Raw genomic sequence first — 25,046 nt, 5'->3', positions numbered from 1 at the left:
GTATCATACTCACTCATTCATCTTATACAACAATTAGATGTAAACCTCATATCTGAGGCTATTATATAAACAGCGTTATGGTAATGTGGCCACACTGTCTCCCATGAGCTTCCCAAGTTGTGACAAACGGACCAGTTCGTAGCTGGATTCTTCACCGATCTTTTATATTTTCTCCGGAACATGAAATTTGTTCGTACCTCAAGTTCTGTGAGGTGGAAGAAATTTCTTTGTGCTCCAAGAAATTTCTTTGTGCTCCAATTCTACTCTCTCTCTACTATGTGTCCATGAGGAGATTCTCAGGAATTTATGACGTTTCTCTGACCACAGCAACCTAGTTAAAGGAGGAAAGGGGGAGGCAGGGAGAGGGGGTGGGCTTGCTATACCCAAAGAGGCCAACGTCATGACACTGGTCTGTAGGAAAGGGTAAACACAAAACGGGTGAAAAACATGGCCCACCTTGTCTGGCGAGCGTTCAGTCTCCTCACCGCCCGGATGTACTCCAGATTACGGTGGTCAGTCCAGATGAGAAAAGGGTGTCTAGACCCCTCAAGTCAATGTCTCCACGCCTTCAAGGCCTTGACGACAGCCAACAGCTCCCGGTCCCCCACGTCATAGTTTCGTTCCACCGGGCTAAGCTTCTTCGAGAAGAAGGCACAGGGGCGGAGCTTCGGTGGTGTACCCGAGCGCTGAGAGAGCACGGCTCCTAACCCAGCCTTGGACGCGTCAACCTCTACTATGAACACCAAAGAGGGATTCAGATGGGCCAGCACCGGAGCCGAGGTAAACAGAGCCCTCAGGTGACTAAAAGCCCTGTCCGCCTCAGCTGACCACTGCAAGCGTACTGGGCCCCCCTTCAGCAGTGAGGAAATGGGAGCCGCTACCTGACCAAAACCCCGGATAAACCTCCAGTAGTAGTTGGTAAACCCTAAGAACCGCTGCACCTCCTTTACCGTGGTGGGAGTCGGCCAATATCGCACGGCTGAAATGCGGTCACTCTCCATCTCCACCCCTGAGGTGGAAATGCGATACCCTAGGAAGGAGATGGACTGTTGGAAGAACAGGCATTTCTCAGCCTTGACGTACAGGTCAGGCTCCAACAGGCGACCAAGCACCCTGCCCCCCAGGGACACATGCTCGACACGTGTAGCGGAGTATATCAAAATGTCATCAATATACACCACTACATCCAGCCCGTGCAGGTCCGTGAAAATCTCATCTTCAAAGGCTTGGCGAGGTACTCATAGTGCCCTGAGGTGGTACTGAAAGCCGTAGTCCACTCGTCTCCCTCCCGGATACGCACCAGGTTGTAAGCGCTCCTGAGATAGAGTTGGGTGAAGAAGGGCGCTGTAAGGGCGCTGTAAGGGCGCTGTACTGCAGCGCCAGCTGTGCCATCAGAGACTCTGGGTTCGCGCCCAGGCTCTGTCGTAACCGGCCGCGACCGGGAGGTCTGTGGGGCGACGCACAATTGGCCTAGCGTCGTCCGGGTTAGGGAGGGCTTGGTCGGTAGGGATGTCCTTGTCTCATCGCGCACCAGCGACTCCTGTGGCGGGACGGGCGCAGTGCGCGCTAACCAAGGTTGCCAGGTACACGGTGTTTCCTCCGGCACATTGGTGCGGCTGGCTTCCGGGTTGGATGCGCGCTGTGTTAAGAAGCAGTGCAGCTGGTTGGGTTGTGTATCGGAGGACGCATGACTTTCAACCTTCGTCTCTCCCGAGCCCGTACGGGATTTGTAGCGATGAGACAAGATAGTAGCTACTACAACAATTGGATACCACGAAATTGGGGAGAAAAAAACAACAAAACAAAACAAAAACAGGGTAGGCCTAGCACCACGGGAAACGCAGGAGAGTCAATAAGGAAGAGACTAATTCTCTTCTTGTGACCCCCCTTTGTCACCAAGCCCAGAGGAGCGGTGACCTCCCTAATCAACCCTGACCCTAACGGTCGACTATCTAATGCGTGAATGGGGAAGGGCACAGCCACAGGAACAATGGGGATCCCTAAACTATGGGCGAAAGCTCTATCAATAAAATTGTCATCACAAAACTTTCAGTCAGAACACTTGAAAAAAGCGGTGTGAGAGTCATCATAGCTTTAACCTTACACACACAGTTCCTCAAACACAAACATACATGTGCTTGCACACATGACTCACACTGGGTCACTCATCTGGTTGGTTTGCTTTCATCCTGCAGTACTTCTTTTAATCCACTAGTGTTGTCCCTATACCTGACTCAAAACACCACAACTACAATCTATTAATCCACTAGTGGTCTCCCTACACCTGACTCAAAACACCACAACTACAATCTATTAATCCACTAGTGGTCTCCCTACACCTGACTCAAAACACCACAACTACAATCTATTAATCCACTGGTAGTCTCCCTACACCTGACTCAAAACACCACAACTACAGTCTATTAATCTACTAGTGGCCTCCCTACACCTGACTCAAAACACCACAACTACAATCTATTAATCCACTAGTGGTCTCTCTACACCTGACTCAAAACACCACAACTACAATCTATTAATCCACTAGTGGTCTCTCTACACCTGACTCAAAACACCACAACTATAATCTATTAATCCACTAGTGGTCTCTCTACACCTGACTCAAAACAGCACAACTACAGTCTGTCCCAATTATCTCTCCTTCCTCCAAAAGTGTACACTTGTTCACTTCCCTTCAATGATTACAAATGAAATTACAGGTATAAGAAATATGGTGGAAACTCCCACTAATCCATGCCTCCACCAATCCAATGCTTTTAGATTTGTGGGAAGTAGTGAAGGAGTGTACACTACAGGTGAAAATATTGGAACTCAAGCGGTGACTGTAACAGTAGAACAAGCATTGGCTCAGTGAACCACATGAAGTTCCAGGGTGCTACCCACCACATCTGACACTTCAGTCCTTCATCAATCAGGAGCCAAAGCCCCCTCCAGAACACACACACACATCGCCAGACCTGAGCTGAAGATAGAGTGAGTGCTAAGCTGCTGGGCAAGAGGTACCATGTTGGGTTCTCGGTGGGGGTAGAGCTGCCAACGGAAGATACCAATATGGAACCTCAGCCAGGGGGGGTGGCACTCACTGCTGCTGTTCCAATATGCTGGGTCATAGTCGATGCCAGAGTATGCAGGTCGGGCTGAGTTCGGTGGGAAAAAAGAGAATGTCTGCACCCTTAAAATCACAGACCTGAGAGAGATCGACTCAGCTAAGTACAAGTTTTGCTGATGACACTAGCTAGCCAAGTTAGCTAGCTAACCAAACCCATGATGATGGTTTGCTAGAATACTAGCCAAGACCCTCACGGAGACGTCCTTGCAAGACTGACAGCATAGCGCCCCTGGATGGCCCAGCCAGGGGGAGCCCTTGAGTGTATGTTGAACTAGATGCGGAAGTTGAACGAGCGAGACGTTCCCCTAGATGCGGATCGGCACTTGGCAGTTGCAGGAATAGTCCACGTCCTCCTCTTCCTCTGCCAAAGGAGGTGAATCTAAAAAGTCCTGCATCGCAACCTTCACAATATCCAAATCGGTCGCCAGTAGGATGACAGGGATCGAAGCCCTCAACGTCACCAGCGGCTCCATCGTCAGCCGTCTCCTAACTGTCTCCTCTATGCTCTGTTGAGCTCTGTGTGTGAGTCCATGTGCCGGTCCAGCCTGCTAAAACTGGTGGAGCATCCCGTCACTGGACACAGCTCCTGTCTGATATTGACATGCCCTGACTGCCAATGACAAAGGAGCACCCTCTCCCCCGTGTTCCTCACATTGTGTGCCAGCAATGTATCCATTGTGGTTGGAGTCCTGGATCTCTTCTAGTGTGGCCCGGGTCCTCTGGGGGTTGGCCCCATGTGGGCAAAATGATAATAATAATAATAATTTTGCACGCCCAATTTTTCAGTTTTTGATTTGTTAAAAAAGTTTGAAATATCCAATAAATGTCGTTCCACTTCATGATTGTGTCCCACTTGTTGTTGATTCTTCACAAAAAAATACAGTTTTATATCTTTATGTTTGAAGCCTGAAATGTGGCAAAAGGTCTCAAAGTTCAAGGGGGCCGAATACTTTCGCAAGGCACTGTATTTAGCGCGCACCGCTAAGCTAGCCGTTTCACATCCGTTACACTCACCCCCCTTTTGACCTTCCTCCTTTTCCGCAGCAACCAGTGATCCGGGTCACGGCACCAATGTAACAGTATAACTTTAGGCCGTCCCCTCGCCCATACCCGGGCGCGAACCAGGGACCCTTTGCACACATCAACAACAGTCACCCACCTACCCATCACTCCACAAAAGCCGCGGCCCTTGCAGAGCAAGGGGAACTACTACTTCAAGGTCTCAGAGCAAGTGACGTCACCGATTGAAACGCTATTTAGCGCGCACCGCTAAGCTAGCCGTTTCACTTCCATTACACTTGAATACAATGCCAAAAAAGATGCAACACTGTTTCTGGGTGGTCATTACAAAAAGAGAAATTTGAGTTGATGTTTTCCTTAAACTTCTTCATATAGTGGTTGGCAGGATAATATTTAGGAATAATTTTAAAGGAAATTTCCATAATTTTGTTAACAAGTAGGTGTGTGTGTGGCAACATCCAAACTTTTTTCCAACAGATATTATCAATAAATCCATTCCAATAAGGCATGGCATAAATAGATTCAACATCCTGCTGAAACAAGGATCGTATCGCTCTGTTGTTGAATGGACCAAAAGAGAAACAAATCTTTCCTACATTTAATGACAACGGTGAGTGACGGCGAGTGGGAATGACAAGTCAGTGGTTTACAGCGCATCATCTTCTGCCTGAACGACAGCGATTCATCTGCTGCCTGAACGACAGCGATTCATCTGCTGGCTGAACGACCGCGCATCATCTGCTGCCTAAACGACCGCGCTGTGTCCTGTGTGACGCGGAGTGATCTTCAAGAAAACTGCAGAAAAAGAGATCCGGTATACCCGGAAGCACACAGGCATCTCTCACTTGTGCAGCTGCCAAACTGAGCGGAGACCGCTGCTTAATTAAGCAGAAAGCGCACTGAACAGAGAGCACAGATGTACTTGGCCAAATCAATAACAGTAATTAATTAAACAATTATGAATGTACACACGTCGCGACCCATACTGTAAACAAGGCGGCCCTAAAGTATAATGAATTTATTCCAAAGTCCAGTTGGGGGCGATAATGCAAAATATTGGTTGACACACACCAATAAAGTTCACTGAAGAAGAAAAAGCGGAACAATTTCGTCTTTACAAATATTTTCCTGTATGTGAGATAATTTACTCAGAAAACGAACTAGTAGCCAGTCGTTTTTGCCCATGGTGGAATAATATCAAACCCACAGACTCCTGAAGCACATATGTCCGACCCGAACTCTCGAGTCTAGTTAGCATTTCGCTACCTAGCTAGGCTGTTTTATGACAAAACGGATGATCTGAATCAAACACTAACGTTATCTAGCAAGCCATCCTCGGCGGCAATATTATTGTGGCGCAGGAATGTCAGATGTGTTTTAAGTTGAACTGGCATTGATGTTTTTGTTTACTACTGGTTTCAAATCCGAAGCAAGATAAATTGTCGCCATGTTTTGTGTTTCGTTAAGGACTCAGAGTGCCCTTCCTGCGGAAGGAAATGTCGACTCCCGGAACACTTAAAACAAAGTAACTGTACTACTGTAGCCAACACACTTATTTTCTAAGACAAGCGAAGATACGCATAGTTTCCACAATGGATCCGGTAAGTCTGATTTCCTTTTAACAGTATAGGCCAGATGTTTTATATAAAATGTCTAGGCCTAGTATTCATAATCTGTGATCCACCACATCCCTGTGGACTGTTAATGGATGGACAAAAACGACGGTAAAACTTGTTGGAATTTGTTTCCCTTCGGCAAAGTAACCTACAACTTTATCATGTTTAGGAATCTGTGTCTATTACTTAATTATCTCTCCTTCCTCCTGAACAAGTGTACACTTGTTCACCTCCACTGATTTGAAAGTTTGATGATCCATTATATGACCAGATACTCACTCTACGATGAAAATACATCTTCTTCTGTGGGGTTTATCGGCTGTTGGCATCCAACGTTATGGTGCCACCTACTGTAGTGTGGGCCAGCGACAGGGATCAAGGAACTAAATCCTATCTGCATCTGCCAGCCCCGTTTCTCTTAAAAAATACATATTTGCAACTGTATCTAATGATGTTCTACTCAGTATGCTGATCAAACTCAATTCCTGTACCCCGTTCTCCTGGATCAGTCTCTCTCTATCATACTGCCCACACTGTATCAGTACATTCTCTACTGTCTCTGTTTCCTGGCAGTAATCACATCTTCCTGTTGAATGATTTCCCATCACATTTAATCACTTATTCAGCTGGCTGTGTCCTACTCTTAGCCTTGTAAGGAAAGCCTCCTCATTTCTGTTCATTCCTACCATCCTCCCCTACTTTACTCTGTACCTGGAATAGAGGTGGCAGGTAGCCTAGTGGTTTAGAGAGTTGGGCCAGTAACCTGAGCCGACTAGGTGAAAAATCTGTCAATGTGCCTTTGAGCAACTTAACCCTGTAAGTCGCTCTAGATAAGAGTTTCTGCTAAATGACTAAAATGTAAACAATGAATGCCCTGCCCTTAGTGTCACTGTTCCACTGCTCCTGCCATCTCTGCACCACCACTGCCCATATCATTCCCTCAGCCTCTGACTTGCTCATTGGCACCTCCACTTCCTGTCTCCTATGGGCCTGTTTAGCTAGCACATCTACTTCCTCATTCCCTTCCACCCCCACATGGGCTGGGACCCGAGCAAAGCTTATGTGGACACCCATCTGTCTCACCCGGGCAGGAATTTGAATTCCCTCATGTAGTGCTCCTTGTCTGCTATGTGAGCTAAATGATTGTAGACTTATAAACACAGCACATGAGTCAGAACATATAACTACACTGTCTGGTTTTACTTCTTCCGCCCACTGTAGTACGGTCATCAGCTCTGCCATGTACACAGCCAGGTGGTCTGTAATACGTCTCTTGACAGCCACCTCACTTTCCTGTTCAACAAAGACTGGTCCAGTCTGACCTGTCCTTGGGTCTTTTGATCCATCTGTATTTATGGGCAAAAAAATACTGATTTACAGTTTCCAGGTGCCTTTTAAAGAACTGTCATGGATCAACCCCCTCCCTGTCTTTCTTTACTCTCTCCAACACGTGTAAATCAACTACTGGAGGTGGGAGGAGCCGTGGTGGACTCACAGCGATAGGTACTGTGGGGCTAAAGTCCCTGCAATACAATCCCATCTGCCTCCTCTGGTTATCACCCACCCATCCAAAGCTTTTATTCTGTCCACATTCATTCTCCTAACTTTTCTGTAGCTCCCCTTTTGTGGAGTGAGACACCACGTTCCTGTAACTAAACCCAATAATGAATTCCCAGCGATTGCCTTCTAATATGTAATGGCAATGACAAATACTTAAAAAAAATAAATGGAAGGCAGTTAACAGTCAAAGTCAAAAATGTATATCGTAGATACACCCAAATCAATCAGAGTTGTAGACTAAATTAATCAAATATTTAGTTTAATAATTAACTATGATTAATATTTTTGTGTCCAACAGGACAAAGCTATTCCGTTCCCCTCTACACTCCCGGAGTCCCCAGGTCAAACGTCTCCCGGGACCACTTTACTGCTGCTTACCTCATGTCAAAAATAAAAGTCCCGCGTTTATTTCTTTTTTTTTTTTTTACAAATTCCCTCGTTCATAATGACCAACCTTCCTGCCCACTGGCACAGTACGTTTAAATGCAATTGCATTTAACTTCTGTCTTCCCACAGGTTGTTTTTGTGTAACTTATTACAATTTATACACCATCAAGAACGACACCCAACGCTGACTCTAAGCCGTTCATGCCTTCACTCAACCCAAGCTCAGCCTTGAAACTGTTTCTGTACATATTTTTTAAGTGTCAGAGTTGAGAACCCTGACTCACATAGGTATGTGGTGCCAAACTGGACCAGAACATCTACTGCTTTCTCAGTCAGGCAGGAGACCGCTTCCTATTGCACATGAACAACCCAGAACTGAGTGTTTGCCTCAAAAAGCATCTTGCGTCAATCAGTTAATTCCAGTTAAGAATAACAATTATTATTGTATTTTAACAGCAACAGTTCCAACCTAGACTCGTTTTCAACAAAACAAAAATAATTTTCATCTTCGTCTGTACTGTTACTTAGGGTTGCACTATCAGTAGCTATCTTGTTTTGGCGAATGTTAGCTATTAGACGTGTACAAGGCCAGGGGATTGTTTGAAAGAGAAACTCACATCTACTACGATGAGAGTTCCTGAAGCATTCTACCCTGTTCTGAAAGAACTCCCTGGGTTTACCATCATGCTGTGGATGTTTGGTCAGGACGTGTCGTTTTAATAATTTGTTCGTTATGCGAGTCTCATTGCTAAGCACTTCCACACACAAAACATATTGTGGGCGCTCCTTGTTATAAATTTGTATCGCTGTATATGCGTTTCATGACAACTGAGCTCAGTCAGAACCTATGGCTAGCATGAGTCCATTTGATGGCGAGTGGGAATGACAAGTCAGTGGCTGACAGCGCTTCATCTACTGCCTGAACGACTGCGCTGCGTCGTGTGTGTCGCGGAGTGATCTTCAAGAAAACTGCAGAAAAAGAGATCCGGTAAACCCGGAAGCACACAGGCATCTCTCACTCGCGCAGCTGCCAAACTAAGCAGAGACCGCTGCTTAATTAAGCAGAAAGCACAGATGCACTTGGCCAAATCAATAACAGTAATTAATGAAACAATTATGAATGTACACTGACACGCCGCGACCCACCATTAACAGATCCGGGTCGCGACCCATACTGTAAACAAGGCGGCCCTAAAGTGTAATGGATTTATTCAATAGTCCAGTTGGGGGCGATAATGCAAAATATTGGTTGACACATCAATAAAGTCAACTGAAGAAGAAAAAGAGGAACAATTTCGTCTTTACAAATATGTTCCTGTATGTGAGATAATTTCCTTGTTCTCTGTAATATCGTATAGATTTGGAATCGTGACATTATCTACGGTGGAGGAAAATATGCAGGTTTCTCGACTCATACATACCCTGACTATGAGAAGGGATTGAGTGACGATTCGTTTAGCAACCTTGTGACCCAGTATGACACCGTGAACAAGATTGGTCGACCGTCTGCTGGGTGAGGCGATATACGTTCCTCCATTCATTAACGAATGGGGTTCCTATATTCTCCTTTCTTTAAATATCTCTACTAGGAACTCTTAAATCGAGATAGCTGTGTATTTTGCTACTGCATGGCCAGTGTGAGCCAGAATACTAACTAGCCAGCCTGTTGTTCTTTCAAATGCGGTGGTCAGTGGATACACTGGCTCTGAGTTGGACATATGTCAGAAAACGAACTAGTAGCCAGTTGTTGTTGTCCATGGTGGAATAATATCAAACCCACAGACTCCTGAAGCACATATGTCCCACACGAACTCCCGAGTCTAGTTAGCAATTCGCTACCTAGCTAGGCTGTTTTATGACAAAACGGATGATCTGAATCAAACACTAACGTTAGTTAGCAATCCTCGGCGACGATGTTATTGTGGCGCAGGAATGTCATATGTGTTTTAAGTTGAACTGGCATTGATGTTTTTGTTTACTACTGGTTTCAGATCCGAAGCAAGATAAATTGTCACCATGTTTTGTGTTTCGTTAAGGACTCAGAGTGCCCTTCCTGCGGAAGGAAATGTCGACTCCCGGAACACTTAAAACAAAGTAACTGTACTACTGTAGCCAACACACGTATTTTTTAAGACAAGCGAAGAAATGCATAGTTTCAACAATGGATCCGGTAAGTCTGATTTCCTTTTAACAGTATAGGCCAGATGTGCTATATAAAATGTCTAGGCCTAGTATTCATAATCTGTGGACAAAAACGACGGTAAAACTTGTTGGAATTTGTTTTCCTTCGGCAAAGTAACCTACAACTTTATCATGTTTAGGAATCTGTGTCTATTACTTAATTATCTTTCCTTCCTCCTGAACAAGTGTACACTTGTTCACCTCCACTGATTTGAAAGTTTGATGATCCATTATATGACCAGATACTCACTCTACGATGAAAATACATCTTCTTCTGTGGGGTTTATCGGCTGTTGGCATTCAACGTTATGGTGCATTAGGCCACCTACTGTAGTGTGGGCCAGCGACAGGGATAAAGGAACTAAATCCTATCTGCATCTGCCAGCCCCGTTTCTCTTAAAAAATACATATTTGCGACTGTATCTAATGATGTTCTACTCAGTATGCTTATCAAACTCAATTCCTGTACCCCGTTCTCCCTCATACTAGATCAGTCTCTTTCCCTATCATACTGCCCACACTGTATCAGTACATTCTCTACTGTCTCTGTTTCCTGGCAGTAATCACATCTTCCTGTTGAATGATTTCCCATCACATTTAATCACTTATTCAGCTGGCTGTGTCCTACTCTTAGCCTTGTAAGGAAAGTCTGCCCTTAGTGTCACTGTTCCACTCCTCCTGCCATCTCTGCACCACCACTGCCCATATCATTCCCTTAGCCTCTGCCTTGCTCATTGGCACCTCAACCACCTGTCTCTTAAGGGCAACCACATCTACTTCCTCATTCCCTTCCACCCCCACATGGGCCGGGACCCGAGCAAAGCTTATGTGGACACCCATCTATCTCACTCGGGCATGAATTTGAATTCCCTCATGTAGTGCTCCTTGTCTGCTATGTGAGCTAAATGATTGTACCCTCATAAACGCAGCACATGAGTCAGAACATATAACTACACTGTCTGGTTTTACTTCTTCCGCCCACTGCGGTACGGCCATCAGCTCTGCCATGTACACAGCCAGGTGGTCTGTAATACGTCTCCTGACAGCCACCTCACTTTCCTGTTCAACAAAGACTGGTCCAGTCTGACCTGTCCTTGGGTCTTTTGATCCATCTGTATTTATGGGCAAAATAATACTGATTTACAGTTTCCAGTCACCTTTTAAAGAACTGTCATGTATCAACCCCCTCCATGTCTTTCTTTACTCCAACACGTGTAAATCAACTACTGGAGGTGGGAGGAGCCATGGTGGACTCACAGCGATAGGTACTGTGGGGCTAAAGTCCCTGCAATACAATCCCATCTGCCTCTTCCGGTTATCACCCACCCATCCAAAGCTTTTATTCTGTCCACATTCATTCTCCTAACTTTTCTGTAGCTCCCCTTTTGTGGGGTGAGACACCATGTTCCTGTAACTAAACCCAATAATGAATTCCCAGCGATTGCCTTCTAATATGTAATGGCAATGACTGAAAATACTTTTTTTTTTAAATGGAAGGCAGTTAACAGTCAGTCAAATGTATATCGTAGATATTCATGGAAACAAAAATGTTCTTTTTTGATTTTAAGTTTAGGGTCATGCATAAGGTTAGCAATGTTGTTAAGATCAGGATTAAGATTTTTGAAAAGGGCGTGATTTATGACTTTGTGGCTGTGGTAACTAGTGTCGACCTAGCCATTCAGTGTTTTTTCTCAAAGTTGCTGGCATGTCACGTGTCCTCCTTTTATCAGTACACTCATCACAACCTAATCATTATGAAACGTATAGTCAGTCAAATAAGCCACAAGTCACCTTTTCCTCTGTTTTGAAAGGTAATGACTGGTATAATAAATATGGTGGAAACTAGCCTATGCCTCCACCAACCCAATACTATTAGAATAGTGGGAAGTAGTGAACGATTGAACATTTGAGGAAAAGGAGTTATTCTAGGGATACACCCAAGTCAATCAGAGTTGTAGACTAAATTAATCAAATATTTAGTTTAATAATTAACTATGATTAATATTTCTTGTGTCCAACAGGACAAAGCTATTCCGTTCCCCTCTACACTCCTGGAGTCCCCAGGTCAAACGTCTCCCGGGACTGCTTTACTGCGGGGTCTGGTTGACTGCAGGAAAACACCGGGGCAGAATGGAACTGAGAGAGGAGAAGAGAAGGAAGATGGAGATTTGATTTCATTAAGTAAGAACCATGGTGTGTAGATTAGACTACAGTCTGCTTCTGAAACGATAGCGGAGGTGCATAAAGATGGCTGCCTGCATTACTTACCACAAATTATTCCTTTTGCTGAGTTCACTGTATTCTACTTTGCTGTCCTTTACTGTTGGTATGGTCATTAGCACAGTAAACATGATCCCAATTTTAGCTTCAAGATGTCAGCAATTTGAAAAAACAAAAAAATAGATTGTTCCAATAAATCAACACAATGTTGCGCACCATTGTTTCAGAACTCAGTGGATAGTGCTAAAACAATGACGTCATATCAGAATTCTGCCATCTTTATGAACTTTAGTCATTAATTGAATAATTATATATTGATGAAAATATCGGTCATTTCACCGATATTTAAGTGTACCTTGGTCCAAAAATATTTTTTGCCTAATTTTAACATTCTGTCATGTACATCTAAATACAGTGCCTTGCGAAAGTATTCGGCCCCCTTGAACTTTGCGACCTTTTGCCACATTTCAGGCTTCAAACATAAAGATATAAAACTGTATTTTTTTGTGAAGAATCAACAACAAGTGGGACACAATCATGAAGTGGAACGACATTTATTGGATATTTAAAACTTTTTTAACAAATCAAAAACTGAAACATTGGGCGTGCAAAATTATTCAGCCCCTTTACTTTCAGTGCAGCAAACTCTCTCCAGAAGTTCAGTGAGGATCTCTGAATGATCCAATGTTGACCTAAATGACTAATGATGATAAACACAATCCACCTGTGTGTAATCAAGTCTCCGTATAAATGCACCTGCACTGTGATAGTCTCAGAGGTCCGTTAAAAGCGCAGAGAGCATCATGAAGAACAAGGAACACACCAGGCAGGTCCGAGATACTGTTGTGAAGAAGTTTAAAGCCGGATTTGGATACAAAAAGATTTCCCAAGCTTTAAACATCACAAGGAGCACTGTGCAAGCGATAATATTGAAATGGAAGGAGTATCAGACCACTGCAAATCTACCAAGACCTGGCCGTCCCTCTAAACTTTCAGCTCATACAAGGAGAAGACTGATCAGAGATGCAGCCAAGAGGCCCATGATCACTCTGGATGAACTGCAGAGATCTACAGCTGAGGTGGGAGACTCTGTCCATAGGACAACAATCAGTCGTATATTGCACAAATCTGGCCTTTATGGAAAAGTGGCAAGAAGAAAGCCATTTCTTAAAGATATCCATAAAAAGTGTTGTTTAAAGTTTGCCACAAGCCACCTGGGAGACACACCGAACATGTGGAAGAAGGTGCTCTGGTCAGATGAAACCAAAATTGAACTTTTTGGCAACAATGCAAAATGTTATGTTTGGCGTAAAAGCAACACAGCCTCATCACCCTGAACACACCATCCCCACTGTCAAACATGGTGGTGGCAGCATCATGGTTTGGGCCTGCTTTTCTTCAGCAGGGAGAGGGAAGATGGTTAAAATTGATGGGAAGATGGATGGAGCCAAATACAGGACCATTCTGGAAGAACCTGATGGAGTCTGCAAAAGACCTGAGACTGGGACGGAGATTTGTCTTCCAACAAGACAATGATCCAAAACATAAAGCAAAATCTACAATGGAATGGTTCAAAAATAAACATATCCAGGTGTTAGAATGGCCAAGTCAAAGTCCAGACCTGAATCCAATCGAGAATCTGTGGAAAGAACTGAAAACTGCTGTTCACAAATGCTCTCCATCCAACCTCACTGAGCTCGAGCTGTTTTGCAAGGAGGAATGGGAAAAAATGTCAGTCTCTCGATGTGCAAAACTGATAGAGACATACCCCAAGCGATTTACAGCTGTAATCGCAGCATAAGGTGGCGCTACAAAGTATTAACTTAAGGGGGCTGAATAATTTTGCACGCCCAATTTTTCAGTTTTTGATTTGTTAAAGTTTGAAATATCCAATAAATGTCGTTCCACTTCATGATTGTGTCCCACTTGTTGTTGATTCTTCACAAAAAAATACAGTTTTATATCCTTGTTTGAAGCCTGAAATGTGGCAAAAGGTCGCAAAGTTCAAGGGGACCGAATACTTTTGCAATGCACTGTACATGTATTTTTTTCCCATTTTCAAAACATTGAATTAAAATATTACTATACCAAGTGCCTATGTGCCAAATAAAGTAACATGCTGACCACACTGCTCGCGTCACATGCACATAAATGTGGTTCAATCATTTTACCCACGCTACTCGCGGGCGTCAGCGATCGTCAAATAGAAATTGGTTCAATTTGTGACACTCAACTGCCTGCAAGTTCGGCATTTCCCATCTCCTCGTTGGTTTTTAGGAGCATATCCCACGTGGGTGATTGAAAGATTAATTTAGGTCCACACTCCGGTAGGTTGTAGTAATGCTGTAAACTTGGTTGCCAACCGCCATATAAAGTTCAAAGAAGAAAAAGAAGCCTCAAGGAAGGATGATAGATGACGAGAAACTAATTCGGTTTACCATTTTATCTGTGGATTAATTGTCAGTTGCATTTCAGGTAAATAACAACCCAATGTTTATACAGTGGGGCAAAAAAGTATTTAGTCAGCCACCAATTGTGCAAGTTCTCCCACTTAAAAAGATGAGGCCATAATTTGCAAATAAATTCATTAAAAATCCTAAAATGTGATTTTGTGGATTTTTCTCATTTTGTCTGTCATAGTTGAAGTGTACATATGATAAATTACAGTCCTCTCTCATCTTTTTAAGTGGGAGAACTTGCACAATTGGTGGCTGACAATACTTTTTTGCCCTACTGTATACCAGGACACGTTAGCTAGCAGAAGCAGGCTAGCTAGCTAAATTGCCAAACATGTTTAATGCTTTATGACCTGTCCCCAAATTAATATAATTGGTTAATTTTGTTTTCATATTTCAACCTGCGTGTCCTGATCGCTTCTGGTGTGGGTGAACAAAATCAACGCACACGTGACGGCGCGCGCAGATACACGCGTGTCTGGTTTGGTCAGCATGTAACAGGGTTGGTTTGGTCAGCATGTAACAGGGTTGACCGTAACGGGACTACTGAAAACAACAAAACCAGACGATTACATGGGTAAAATAGTGCTTTAAAGGATCCCAAAAAATGCGTGTGACATGGAGAATGGAAGGTTGTTTTGTGCAACAGGGAGAATGCAATCTTCACAATTTTTTAAAAATGTTAAAACATTGGTAGCATGTCTATGTCTGGGTTAAAGGGTCGACTTGCTCAGTTCTCCAACACAAAACAGCAGTAAATTGACAAAAAAAAGTAGACCCAGCTCACCTGCTTTTACTCTGATTTGACTATTAGATGTTCAGTGTTTATTTTTTTTCTTTATTCTTTTTTAAAGGAATAGTTTCACCATATTAAAACGAGAGTTCAGTTCATGTAACAGGTTTGACCTTAAAATGAGGGTCACTAATCACATTGATAATAGTCTTCAAAAGGACTTTGTCAAAGCAACAAAATAACTAGTGCTCCTACAACGAGCGTTTTACATGTACACATAATTTGACATTAAACTAGTTATGGCAGTTGGCCCGAGTGGCAATAGTCGTGTAAATATCTTAATTGGCTTAAGGTCATAATCGAGATAAGCATACGCCTTTAAAAACACCTGATTTTCTGAGCAATCTTGAGAATTCATTAGGACATGTAAAGGCCTTCATCAGATTCATAGAGGAATATTTAATCTGTGCATGTGCTAGCACGAGCAGCGCACGTGTCATTATTTTGCACGAGTTCACTGTTGTGACATGACTAATGTGTTGACTGCTATTTTATCAAAACAATTAACTATGTTTAATCATTATGTGATTAAATTAATAATGTAACAATTAACTCAGTAGTAACTTGGGGCACCACGGGAGAAGTTATTTAACGAGTTACTATCTCCCGACTAAACTCTATAGATATAAATATCTCTTACCTCAATCACAGTCAATTATTAAGTCTTACCTCATCAGTTTCATTCTGAATTCAGTGATACACAAATTGGCTAATTTATTTACTAACTACCACATAGAAATACATACTCACACAGTATAGGTTGAATTGATTACTAACATCATGCAAGGAAAAGTCTCTAGTTGACTAACCCGATATGACGGCTTGTCACACAATGAAGGGGCTGGTAGGGGCAAGATAAGGAAGGGGCAAGATAAAGAGAGCGGGAGAGACCAAGAGTGTGGGCTGGTACAGTGCCTTGCGAAAGTATTCGACCCCCTTGAACTTTGCGACCTTTTGCCACATTTCAGGCTTCAAACATAAAGATATAAAACTGTATTTTTTTGTGAAGAATCAACAACAAGTGGGACACAATCATGAAGTGGAACGACATTTATTGGATATTTAAAACTTTTTTAACAAATCAAAAACTGAAAAATTGGGCGTGCAAAATTATTCAGCCCCCTTAAGTTAATACTTTGTAGCGCCACCTTTTGCTGCGATTACAGCTGTAAGTCGCTTGGGGTATGCCTCTATCAGTTTTGCACATCGAGAGACTGACATTTTTTCCCATTCCTCCTTGCAAAACAGCTCGAGCTCAGTGAGGTTGGATGGAGAGCATTTGTGAACAGCAGTTTTCAGTTCTTTCCACAGATTCTCGATTGGATTCAGGTCTGGACTTTGACTTGACCATTCTAACACCTGGATATGTTTATTTTTGAACCATTCCATTGTAGATTTTGCTTTATGTTTTGGATCATTGTCTTGTTGGAAGACAAATCTCCGTCCCAGTCTCAGGTCTTTTGCAGACTCCATCAGGTTTTCTTCCAGAATGGTCCTGTATTTGGCTCCATCCATCTTCCCATCAATTTTAACCATCTTCCCTGTCCCTGCTGAAGAAAAGCAGGCCCAAACCATGATGCTGCCACCACCATGTTTGACAGTGGGGATGGTGTGTTCAGCTGTGTTGCTTTTACGCCAAACATAACGTTTTGCATTGTTGCCAAAAAGTTAAATTTTGGTTTCATCTGACCAGAGCACCTTCTTCCACATGTTTGGTGTGTCTCCCAGGTGGCTTGTGGCAAACTTTAAACAACACTTTTTATGGATATCTTTGAGAAATGGCTTTCTTCTTGCCACTCTTCCATAAAGGCCAGATTTGTGCAATATACGACTGATTGTTGTCCTATGGACAGAGTCTCCCACCTCAGCTGTAGATCTCTGCAGTTCATCCAGAGTGATCATGGGCCTCTTGGCTGCATCTCTGATCAGTCTTCTCCTTGTATGAGCTGAAAGTTTAGAGGGACGGCCAGGTCTTGGTAGATTTGCAGTGGTCTGATACTCCTTCCATTTCAATATTATCGCTTGCACAGTGCTCCTTGTGATGTTTAAAGCTTGGGAAATCTTTTTGTATCCAAATCGAGCTTTAAACTTCTTCACAACAGTATCTCGGACCTGCCTGGTGTGTTCCTTGTTCTTCATGATGCTCTCTGCGCTTTTAACGGACCTCTGAGACTATCACAGTGCAGGTGTATTTATACGGAGACTTGATTACACACAGGTGGATTGTATTTATCATCATTAGTCATTTAGGTCAACATTGGATCATTCAGAGATCCTCACTGAACTTCTGGAGAGAGTTTGCTGCACTGAAAGTAAAGGGGCTGAATAATTTTGCACGCCCACTTTTTCAGTTTTTGATTTGTTAAAAAAGTTTGAAATATCCAATAAATGTCGTTCCACTTCATGATTGTGTCCCACTTGTTGTTGATTCTTCACAAAAAAATACAGTTTTATATCTTTATGTTTGAAGCCTGAAATGTGGCAAAAGGTCGCAAAGTTCAAGGGGGCCGAATACTTTCGCAAGGCACTGTATATACATGTGGAAGCTATGCTCATGAGAATGAATACTTTGCACATGAATAACTGCTCATTCGAAAATAATTGCAATGTATATATTTACACTTGTATGTCTTGGTCGTCTCTCTGTTGAAAACACACGGTCCGTCTATATGGGGAGTAGTTCGATTGAAGTCTCTGGTTGTACACCAGAGGTCACAGTGTCCTTAGTTGTAGTCGTAGGCTTCTTTGTTCTGGAAATGTGTTTTAGAATGGATACATCAGAGTACCACACGGTGGTGGGAGGGAAATGTTCTTCCCCTCTCGGCTTCAATAGACTGGATCCTTCAATAGCGGTGGTCCTCGGTCGAGTTTACTAGACTAAAGTACTTAAACAGCTGCAGACTGAATGTTCCGACGTTGTCTTTATGTTACAATTTTCTGGTCTTGTAGAGTCTTACCATTTGTGATGTCCAGCTCAACACTGTCCGTATACTGGTCTCAATGGTTGATTATTCAGGGTACAGCTACGACCACTTTCCACACCGGCAGCAACCCCGGCATGTTTTGGTCTCTTTAAATTGCCACCATTTCAACGTGTTTCACCGCTCTACATTTTCTGGTCTAATGTACCTGTTGTTAGGAGTCCTTTATGCACTCGCATTGGAGGGTGGTTCCATCACGTTGCCACAATGTCTGCTCACGTGGGCATGGTTACAGACTTGGCAAAAGTTTATATGGGAACAATTATCTCATTTAGAAGGCTAAAATTGCATTTCACCTTCTCACAAATAGTTGAATATTTAATCATAAGTTTTACAACATTTAGATGTAAACCTGACCCATTGAATGCGTACACATTCAAAGATACAGTTACAGTTGAAGTCGGAAGTTTACATACACTTAGGTTGGAGTCATTAAAACTCGTTTTTCAACCACTCCACAAATTTCTTGTTAACAATCTATTGTTTTGGCAAGTCTGTTGTGTCATGCACAAAGTAGATGTCCTAAGTCATTTTTCCAACAATTGTTTACAGACAGATTGTTTCACTTATAATTCACTGTATCACAATTCAGAATGTGAGAATGCTGTTCATCGACTACAGCTCGGCATTTAACACCATAGTACCCTCCAAGCTCGTCATCAAGCTCGAGACCCTGGGTCTCGACCCCGCCCTGTGCAACTGGGTACTGGACTTCCTGACGGGCCGCCCCCAGGTGGTGAGGGTAGGCAACAACATCTCCACCCCGCTGATCCTCAACACTGGGGCCCCACAAGGGTGCGTTCTGAGCCCTCTCCTGTACTCCCTGTTCACCCACGACTGCGTGGCCACGCACGCCTCCAACTCAATCATCAAGTTTGCGGACGACACAACAGTGGTAGGCTTGATTACCAACAATGACGAGACAGCCTACAGGGAGGAGGTGAGGGCCCTCGGAGTGTGGTGTCAGGAAAATAACCTCACACTCAACGTCAACAAAACTAAGGAGAAGATTGTGGACTTCAGGAAACAGCAGAGGGAACACCCCCCTATCCACATCGATGGAACAGTAGTGGAGAGGGTAGCAAGTATTAAGTTCCTCGGCATACACATCACAGACAAACTGAATTGGTCCACCCAAACAGATAGCATCGTGAAGAAGGCGCAGCAGCGCCACTTCAACCTCAGGAGGCTGAAGAAATTTGGCTTGTCACCAAAAGCACTCACAAACTTCTACAGAGGCACAATCGAGAGCATCCTGGCGGGCTGTATCACCGCCTGGTACGGCAACTGCTCCGCCCACAACTGTAAGGCTCTCCAGAGGGTAGTGAGGTCTGCACAACGCATCACCGGGGCAAACTACCTGCCCTCCAGGACACCTACACCACCCGATGTTACAGGAAGGCCATAAAGATCATCAAGGACAACAACCACCCTAGCCACTGCCCGTTCACCCCGCTATCATCCAGAAGGCGAGGTCAGTACAGGTGCATCAAAGCTGGGACCGAGAGACTGAAAAACAGCTTCTATCTCAAGGCCATCAGACTGTTAAACAGCCACCACTAACATTGAGTGGCTGCTGCCAACACACTGACTCAACTCCAGCCACTTTAATAATGGGAATTGATGGGAAATGATGTAAAATATACCACTAGCCACTTTAAACAATGCTACCTAATATAATGTTTACATACCCTACATTATTCATCTCATATGTATACGTATATACTGTACTCTATATCATCTACTGCATCTTTATGTAATACATGTATCACTAGCCACTTTAACTATGCCACTTTGTTTACATACTCATCTCATATGTATATACTGTACTCGATACCATCTACTGTATCTTGCCTATGCCGCTCTGTACCATCACTCATTCATATATCTTTATGTACATATTCTTTATCCCCCTACACTTGTGTATAAGACAGTAGTTTTGGAATTGTTAGTTAGATTACTTGTTGGTTATTACTGCATTGTCGGAACTAGAAGCACAAGCATTTCGCTACACTCGCATTAACATCTGCTAACCATGTGTATGTGACAAATAAAATTTGATTTGATTTGAATTCCAATGGGCCACAGGTTTACATACACTAAGTTGACTGTGCCTTTAAACAGCTTGGAAAATTCCAGAAAATGATGTCATGGCTTTAGAAGCTTCTAATAGGCTAATTGATATCATTTGAGTAAATTGGAGGTGTACCTGTGGATGTATTTCAAGGTCTACTTTCAAATTCAGTGCCTCTTTGCTTGACATCATCGGGGGGAAAAAAGAAATCAGTCAAGATCTCAAAGAAAATTGTAGACCTCAACGAGTCTGGTTCATCCTTGGGAGCAATTTCCAAATGCCTGAAGGTACCACGTTCATCTGTACAAACAATAGTATGTAAGTATAAACACCATGGAACCATGCAGCCGTCATACCGCTGAGGAAAGAGACACATTCTGTCTCCTAGAGGTGAACGTACTTTGGAGCGAAAAGTGCAAATCAATCTCAGAACAACAGCAAAGGACCTTGTGAAGATGCTGGAGGAAACAGGGTCAAAAGTATCTATATCCACAGTAAAACGAGTCCTATATCAACATAACCGCTCAGCAAGGAAGAAGCCACTGCTGCAAAACCGCATAAAAAAATCCAGACTCTGGGGACAAAGGTTGTACTTTTTGGAGAAATGTCCTCTGGTCTGAGGAAACAAAAATAGAACTGTTTGGCCATAAAGACCATCTTATGTTTGGAGTAAAAAGGGGGAGGCTTGCAAGCCAAAGAACACCATCCCAACTGTGAAGCTCGGGGGTGGCAGCATCATGTTGTGGGGTGCTTTGCTGCAGGAGGGACTGGTGCACTTCACAAAATTGATGGCATCATGAGAAAGGAAAATTATGTGGATATATTGAAGCAAGACATCAGTTAAGTTAAAGCTTGGTCGGAAATGGGTCTTCCAAATGACCCCAAGCATACTTCCAAAGTATTGGCAAAATGGCTTAAGGACAACAAAGTCAAGGTATTGGAGTGGCCAACACAAAGCCCTGACCTCAATCTTATTGAACATTTGTGGGCAGAACGGGAAAAAGCATGTGTGAGCAAGGAGGCCTACAAATCTGAATTCACCCAACTTATTGTGGGAAGCTTGTGGAAGGCTACCCAAAATGTTAAAACCCAAAATGTTAAACAATTTAAAGGCAATGCTACCAAATACGAATTGAGTGTATGTATACTTCTGACCCACTGGCAATGTGATGAAAGAAATTAAAGCTGAAATAAATCATTCTCTCTACTATTATTCTGACATTTCACATTCTTAAAATAAAGTGGTGATCCTAACTGATCTAAGACAGGGAATTTTTACTTGGATTAAATGTCAGGAATTGTGAAAAACTGAGTTTAAATGTGTTTGGGTAAGGTGTATGTAAACTTCAGACTTCAACTGTATTTAGTTATACGCAACACAACTGTTGACATGATTATTGTTTGAATCCCCACCAACCATTTCCCACATTCTTTATGGGAGAAATATTGTTTCATTATCCACTTTTGGATGTTGGAGTTTTGGCGGCAAATTCTCTCTCTACACACAAAGGATTTTTGACTTCTCGATACTGCCGCGCACGAGAGAGAAAGTTTACGACCGGTCGTTAAAGTCCTAGAACCCCCCCTTCCTCTCGGGGGGGCACTCTGATCATCAACCAGGAGGGAAAGTCATGACAGCAGTGAGTTAGGGAAACTGAAAGTATGAATCTTAGAAATAGTTTTCACATAATTTCATGTCTGAATTTCAGAATCAAATATGCTAATCAAAAATAACATGGTCGCACGCAATTTTCTGCATTTATCAAAGTCCCATCAGTTAACCTGCTTTTCATTATCTTTGTTTCACAGCGGACAGCCCTAACCGTTGCTCTCTCAGTGGGAGGGGCTTATCATCTGGGGAGCCTCAACAACAACATGATGCTGACAAGAAAGAGAAGAGTCTCTCCAGATCAGAACATCTCAGTAAACACCAGCAGAGACGTATAGGGAAGAAACCTCACCACTGCTGTTCTGACTGTGGGAAGAGTTTTGCTAAACAGACAGAATTGATAATTCACCAGCGGATTCACACTGGGGAGAGACCTTATAGCTGTGATCAGTGTGGGAAGAGCTTCAATCAATCAGGACACCTGACTACACACCAACGCATACACACAGGAGAGAAGCCTTATAGCTGTGATTGGTGTGGGAAGGGCTTCAATCAATCAGGAGCACTGACTACACACCAACGCATACACACAGGAGAGAAGCCTTATAGCTGTTATCATTGTGGGAAGAGCTTCAGGATGTCAGGAGATCTGACTGCACACCAGCACATACACACAGTACAGAAGCCTTATAGCTGTGATCAGTGTGGGAAGAACTTCAATCGTTCAGGACAACTGACTACACACCAGCGCATACACACAGGAGAGAGGCCTTATGGCTGTGTTCAGTGTGGGAAGAGCTTCAATCGTTCAGGACACCTGACTACACACCAGCGTATACACACAGGAGAGAAGCCTTATAGCTGTGATCAGTGTGGGAAGAGCTTCAATCATTCAGGATCCCTAATTACACACCAGCGCATACACACAGGAGAGAAGCCTTATAGCTGTGATCAGTGTGGGAAGAGCTTCATTCTTTCAGGATCCCTAATTACACACCAGCGTATACACACAGGAGAGAGGCCTTATGGCTGTGATCAGTGTGGGAAAAGCTTCAATCATTCAGGACACCTGACTACACACCATCGCATACACACAGGAGAGAAGCCTTATAGCTGTGATCAGTGTGGGAAGAGCTTTAATCATTCAGGAACCCTGAGCGAACACCAACGCACACACACAGGAGAAAAGCCTTATAGCTGTGATCAGTGTGGGAAGAGCTTCAATCAATCAGGACACCTGACTATACACCAACGCTTACACACAGGAGAGAAGCCTTACAGCTGTGATCAGTGTGGGAAGAGTTTCAATCAATCAGGAGACCTAACTGCACACCAGCGCATACACACAGGCGAGAAGCTTTACAGCTGTGATCAGTGTGGGAAGAGCTTCAATCGTTCAGGAAACCTGACTGCACACCAGCGCATACACACAGGAGAGAAGCCTTATAGCTGTGATCAGTGTGGGAAGAGTTTCAATCATTCAGGAGCCCTGATTACACACCAGCGCATACACACAGGAGAGAAGCCTTATAGCTGTGATCAGTGTGGGAAGAGCTTCAATCGTTCAGGATACCTGACTTTACACCAGCGCATACACACAGGTGAGAAGCCTTATAACTGTGATCAGTGTGGGAAGAGCTTCAGGAATTTAGGACACCTGACTACACACCAGCGCATACACACAGGAGAGAAGCCTTATAGCTGTGATCAATGTGGAAAGAGTTTTGCTCGAGATTTCACCCTGACCAAACACCATCTCACACACACTGGAGAGAAGCCTTATAGCTGTGATCAGTGCGGGAAGAGTTTCAGGACGTCAGAACACCTGACTAAACACCAACGCATACACACAGGAGAGAAACCTTATAGCTGTGATCAGTGTGAGAAGAGTTTTTCTCAAGATTCCAGCCTGACTACACACCAGCTCACACACACAGGAGAGAAACCTTACTCCTGTCTATGTGGAAAGAGCTTTGCTCATTCAGGGTCATTGAAAAAACACCAGAAAGCTCAAACATGTTTTCTTTCATCTCCCTCCTCTCTGGCACCGGTTCCAGATCCCTAAAAGTTTAATAGAAAACATCTTGTGAAGAGTCATCCAACTCCCATTCTCTAACTGTTTAAGTCAGTTATGGTAACGTGTAGATAATGTGGATAATATGCAGCTCTGGATCCATATGTGTCAAGCGTCTCGGAGTAGGAGTGCCGTGTGTGTCTGGTGGGGTGGGGTTGTTCAGAGCTGTATCTTATTTAATTAATTCCTATTATCCATTAAATAACTTATGTAGAATAATATTTCAACAATACCAGGTGTGTATTCATGTGTGGGGGAAATGTTGTCTGAAGAGAAATTGTTCATCTTGTCTTATACAATCATTGGTTCCTGTAGATGCTGGGTAGATATGTGAGGGGGGAGATGGTCATGAACCCTCAGACCTTTTGGCAGAATGACCAGAAGAGGTTGTATAAGTTAAGATAGATGACGCCAGTCACATGCAGGAACCAAATGTTAATGATGAATTCATGATGAATAATGTAAATCATGCAAATATAACTTGTCTGTGTAAGCAGTATATAAGAGAACTAACGGGACTGCCCCGAAAGAGCTCCTGACCGATGTGTACTCTGGTGCATTATGTTTGTTGCAATCTCTCCAGCTTGCTGATATAAAATAATTATTCATTAAAGTTTGACTGAGTTCCTGGTAGTAATTTCCACGATACATGTATTCAATACAAAAACACATTAAATCCTTTATCTTATGGGAAGGAGATGACACACTGCATGAGGACAATGGTCACACCATTCATGTGTGGGGTTGCTTCTCAGCCAAGGGAGTGGACTCACTCACAATTTTGCCTAAGAACACAGCCATGAGTAAAGAATGGTGTAACTGACAGTTAGACTTACAGGATGTCGCTGTCTTTTGTTTGAATTGTTTACGTGTCCGCTGTGCGGGGGAAATTATAATACAAGCGGAACTACGTAGCTAATACTGTTGTAACGGGGATCCTTATTGTAG

At 43.4% G+C, this 25,046-nt stretch overlaps 1 protein-coding gene across 7 annotated transcripts; it reads left to right on the top strand.

Moving 5' to 3' along the window:
• Nucleotides 1-5,532: 5,532 nt before the first annotated feature.
• LOC110512923 (uncharacterized) lies at nt 5,533-24,711 on the top strand. Of its 7 annotated transcripts, none has more exons than XM_090195445.1 (4): nt 8,931-9,027; nt 9,747-9,880; nt 11,913-12,084; nt 22,225-24,711. In XM_090195445.1, exons 2-4 carry the CDS (start codon nt 9,872-9,874, stop codon nt 24,087-24,089), a joined length of 2,046 nt encoding a protein of 681 aa, XP_090051571.1. In that variant the 5' UTR covers nt 8,931-9,027; nt 9,747-9,871; the 3' UTR covers nt 24,090-24,711. The 7 variants fall into 7 exon arrangements, with proteins under 7 accessions (XP_090051575.1, XP_090051572.1, XP_090051571.1 ...); XM_090195444.1 differs by having other exon boundaries at nt 8,933-9,027; nt 9,702-9,880; XM_090195448.1 differs by having other exon boundaries at nt 8,936-9,027; nt 9,702-9,880; nt 11,913-12,072.
• Nucleotides 24,712-25,046: the final 335 nt, after the last annotated feature.

Source organism: Oncorhynchus mykiss, chromosome 13, assembly GCF_057628025.1.
Source record: "Oncorhynchus mykiss isolate SJ-2025 chromosome 13, ASM5762802v1, whole genome shotgun sequence".
NCBI classification, from domain to species: Eukaryota; Metazoa; Chordata; class Actinopteri; order Salmoniformes; family Salmonidae; genus Oncorhynchus; species Oncorhynchus mykiss.
The sequence above is the reverse complement of the archived record's forward strand: the minus strand, read 5'-3'. Positions and strand labels throughout refer to the sequence as shown.